At 44.8% G+C, this 4,796-nt stretch overlaps 1 protein-coding gene across 4 annotated transcripts in view; it reads right to left on the bottom strand.

Moving 5' to 3' along the window:
• The window catches only part of SOBP (sine oculis binding protein homolog), a 108,949-nt gene that overhangs the window by 42,145 nt on the left and 62,008 nt on the right, over positions 1 to 4,796 (bottom strand). For 3 of the 4 annotated variants that reach the window (XM_021390515.1, XM_021390517.1, XM_021390518.1), the window contains one exon: positions 3,719 to 3,814. The exons of the other annotated variant lie outside the window; for it this stretch is intronic. In XM_021390515.1, the coding sequence (XP_021246190.1) occupies positions 3,719 to 3,814 (96 nt within the window). The remainder of the gene's footprint in view (positions 1 to 3,718; positions 3,815 to 4,796) is intronic. 4 annotated transcript variants of the gene reach the window in all.

A 4,796-nucleotide genomic window follows, 5' to 3' on the forward strand; every position in this document is an offset into this window, starting at 1 on the left:
TGCATGAGCTGTAATAATAGAGTTGGGAAGATTGGGGGGGGGGCGGGGAAGGACGAACTGTTGGTTTTTCTTTCCCACTTTTGTTAAAAGGCACCCAAGCATGGCTCTTCCTACCCTGACTAACCTGGGTAGGTGCCAGATGGATTTCCCCTTTCTCTAGGCAATGGCTGAGGAATTTCAGCTGGCTAGGGCCAGGGCTGGAGGCTTTTCAGTGGCCTTTTCATCCCAGCCTGCCCTTTCTCAGCAGCTAATCCCATCTCTGCCCAGATCCACTATTCGCTGGACTGTACTGCTCCTTTACAATCAGCTTCCAGAGGACTAAATTCTGCCTTTTCCTTGTGGAAACAAAGAGATGTGTCTGAAAGAAAAGCTTCCAGCCGCTCATGGAAAAAGGAATTAAAATCCTGAGGCAGCGTCTGTGGTAGTAGGGTGGGTGGCTGGCCAAAACAGCGTTCTGGCCTGGCTCTTTAAAAAGAAATTTGTATTATGCACTTCTCAGTATTTATTATGGGTAACTAACATCAAGAAAACACAATCCATAAAGCTGCTGAAAAGCTCACAGGGAAAAATTTGTCTCCTCAATGACTTGAGCTTCTCATCCACTTTGCTTTCTGTGCTGTACGACACAGCACATAACACAAAACATATCTGGATTTAGCATGGGACACGATTGTCCTCACCTAATCCCATCGCTGTATAATGGCTTTCTACGCCAACCAAAATCTTTAATTGTCTCTGCTTTTCTTAACGTACACTGTAAGCACTCAGGGGGTTATGCCGCACAAATTATAACTCATTCTTCCTCCTTTTTCCTATCATGCTGTCTCTCAAATAAAAAAAAACCACACAGCAGAGCTGCACTGCTCTAACCAAAGCATCTCCTCCTCCGAGGTGTGAGCAATGAAGAAAGCACATGACTTGCAGCACTGCAGGCTGCCCTGCTTTCAAATCCCTCCAAGTACTCAGGAGTTAAGCTCTCCCTGGTGCCCGTGACCCAGGCCATTAGCATGCAGCCCGTGTAGTACGGCTCCCGCGGGCAAACATCCGCGCACAGCCCGCCAGCGCCCAGCCCTGCACCCGCCCGCCAGCGCCTCGCAGCACAAGCATCTCCCCAGCCCACAGCCCGTGCTCAGTGCAGCAAGCCTGGCCCGAAAATGGCAGCTGAACCCTACAGCAAAGAAAGCACTTTGGAGCCTCAGCTTCCCAGCTCACCTGACAGGCTACCGCAGCACTCAACTGCACTAAGAAAACTCCAAGGATTTCCTCATTCTCAAAAGCATAAACAACTTTCGGTTTCTCTTTCCTTTAAGAATCTCAGCTATTCACTCCTTCTCAGGCAGCAAGAAGGCAGCGCCTGACTTGCACTGATAGAGCCTGGGTAAGTTTTCACCACTGGGAAAATATTTTTTAGAGGAAGCAGCTGTCCCCACTCCTTTCTTTTGGTCTCATCCCTCCCAAGGAAACAGTTGCTAGCACAAACCCAGGAATTCCAACTGGCCTTCAGGAGACAGATGCTGTCTTACCGGCCACTTACCATGACATTCATTTTACTCTAAAGCGCATTTTAATACATCACTGTTTCAAAAAAAAAAAAAAAAAAGGCAAACATTAAGAAAAAAGCACTACCTCTCTGTGAAACATGTAGCATCTTCAACAAATAATAACACCAGTTCCCCCTTCCCCCAAAGCCTAGTCCCAACATTATATGTCCACTCTCAGTTCCTAAATACATCTTGAAAGATAGCAGAGGTATCCATTGTTTATCTACTTTTTTTTTTTCCACCAGCGAATTGAGTACGGGTTACATCCCTGCCAATTTTGTTTCCAATAGCACAGGAAAATACAACTATGACAAATTGCTTTATTACTTCCTTAAACAAGAACTGAAACTTGTCCAAAAAAGCACATGAAAGACTAACTTGGATGATTTGAGCTTTTGCCAGGTACAGAAGTGATACAATAATGCAATAACTTACATGCATACTGATAAAGGAGTATTTAACTGTGCTTTGAAAGAATGCTTGATTTTAATAGTACAGAGGAGGTTAATTGGTTATTTCATAGCTTGCGCTAAAAATAAAGCAGATTTTCAGTCAAAATAACACATTTCTTATTTTGTATACATGCCATTGTGCTGTCTGATGACCCTAGTCCTGAAGTCTCGCAACACTCAGAAGCCATCCTGACTTCAGGGACATCGTGGGGGCATGGGATGGGTCCTCACACTCAGTCTGAGCTGGGGCACGGTAATTAAGCACGGCTGTGATGAAACCCCTCCACTTAACAGGCACCGGCATCGTGACTATCACAGAGAATCCCTTTTTGAGTTTGTCTACTTTCCTCACCTTAGTACGTAACCTTGCTGCCCCTGAAACCATCAGGAGCTTTGCAAGGGATTAAAGAGGAAGCAAGCCCAGGTCAAAAGGTTCAAGTCCCTTTCTGTTTGGGGGAATTACATTGGGAACCAGCCAACTCTTCCGAGTGACACACGTGGCCCTGAATATCGACACATGTGGCCCTGAATATCCTGAAAACACTATCATGACCCCACAGGGGCTGGTTCTGCACCGAGGTTGCTGGGGGTACATGAGCCTGTGTTCCACCAGTCCAGATGCCAAGCCCATCTCAAAGGGATGGCAGTGTGGGCATCTCTAGAAAGACCACCAGTCTTGGGGCCAGTTCCCATGCTGGGTATTCCCAGCTCAGCACTTCGGTTCCCTTGGCTGTCCCACCTGGAGATCAAGGCCAGCGTTCGGTCAGCAACTTGTGCACAGGCTTCGGCGCCTTGGGAATGCGGCTTGCTCCTCCACCACCCCTCTCTTGGCTATGATAATTAGGAAAAAAACCACTGTGGCTTGTTTCAGCTTGTTTCAAAATCTAACCTTGCGTTCTGGTTCTCTGCAAATATTTCCATTTAGCCAAATGACACACTTTATGTAGGTAAGGCCAAGAAGAAGGGTGGGTATGAGGGAGAGATCTACAGATTCATCTCAACCTCCATTTTCAAACGCAGTGCGTGAATCTCTTTTACATACACTACAATTCATTCTCTATTTACTCTAGGTAAACAGAAAAACTCATTGTGGAGCACTCATTTTCGCAAGCTAATCAAGAACATTAGGTCCCAACAGATTCATTTAATAGAAATATAATAGGCATTCCTGCTTGCCTTTCATCTCGCCTAGCTGCGAACACTGAAATGAACAGAGAGTTAACCCTGCCTTGGAACTGAGATCCCCTCGCAGCTGATAGTGGCTGTGCTTCAGCTTGCAAACACTGCAGGCTCCCCATCAGTGCTTCCCGGCTTTCGCTCTTTTCTCGCAGCAGAGAAGCAGCGAGGAGAGGACTGGAGGCGAGGAAGTGCTGAGCCCTAAGGCCATGTGTACCTGAGAGGATGGGGGTGAGAGCTTTGGGGCCCTGGCCTGGCTGTCTCCATGCACCGCGCAGGACCAGGCAGTGCTGCCAGGCCATTCACGTTCTGACATCAAACACACGAGATTTGCAAGCAATTCAAGATCTTAAATTGTTCACGGATACCAGAGCTAGCATTAGAATGCTAAACAAGAACAAAAAAAAAAAAAAAAAAAAAAAAAAAAAAAGAAAAAAAAGTAATATTTCATAATGTATGGCATAATGAACAAAAGCCTTTCAGAAAGAAAAACGGTTTTCACTGTGCTAAAGTAACAATCTAGACTTGTTGTAAGTATGTTATTCTTACAAGTAGTTCGCAGTTATTCTTGAAGGCAAGTCTTGGAGTTTCCTTAGCATAGTGCTGCTGGGGAAAATTTTCAGCATGTCCATCTTCATCTCTAGCCTGAAGGGAAATATAATGGCCTATTTAGGGACTTACAAATAACGGAAGGAAAAAAAATAGCTAAAAGCATAACAGCTCAGATAATTAAAACAGACGGGAATCCCCAAACACAACATCATTAAAAAGTTTTTTAAATACACCTTTTAGATACGAGAACCTGCGATGCTGTTCTCTTACACAGCTTAGGTTGAACATGCAAATTCATCGCAGCATAATCATTAGAACAACGAAAGACAAACCCAAAACAAAATATTTGAGCTGGAAACCGTGAGTAACTTCAGGGTTTCCATTTACTTCATTGCATTTTTCAGGATTACATTACATACGTTCTCGTTTCAACTTTTTGACATGCGTAAGCAATCCCTAGATAATGTATTTTCAGTTTAACAGCAAGGCCAAAAAAAATAAATAAGCTTTCATAGTCATATTTTACACGTAACACTATTGTAGACAAACGGACTCCCCCTCCACGCTTAAGCAAAGATCCGAAAGGAGCAATCAGCTAGCGAGAACAGAGATCCTTCAATCAAACGCAGGAAAAATATTTAATTACGAAGATGCATTAAAAGTTACTGGTTATTTGGAGCTGCACTGTTAATTAAGAAAGCCGAAGTTTAAATGGAGACATTAACAGAGCCCATTAGCAACACTGCCTGCATATAGCATTTTCCTCCTAATCTGCAGCGTTTTCGGGTTTTGAGCTGAAGCAAAAGGGAGAAGAGGGTGAGAGGAGTGTCGGCAGAGCACTCATTACACTGTTCATTTGGGTGACACTTGCACTCTGTTCCGCTCCGTCTCATCTGATCCCTGACTGTTCGCTCTCTCCCTCTCGCAGCCTCCCGAAATTCACAGCTGAGCTGTCTCCCTCGCATATGGCTTGCATATAATTATGCACATTCCATTTTACACTGCATTAAAATGATGAGATCCTGGCTCCCTGCCAGCGTATTTAAATAAGCCCCAATGAGCCGGGGGTGGGGGA

Source organism: Numida meleagris, chromosome 3, assembly GCF_002078875.1.
Source record: "Numida meleagris isolate 19003 breed g44 Domestic line chromosome 3, NumMel1.0, whole genome shotgun sequence".
Lineage (NCBI taxonomy): Eukaryota > Metazoa > Chordata > Aves > Galliformes > Numididae > Numida > Numida meleagris.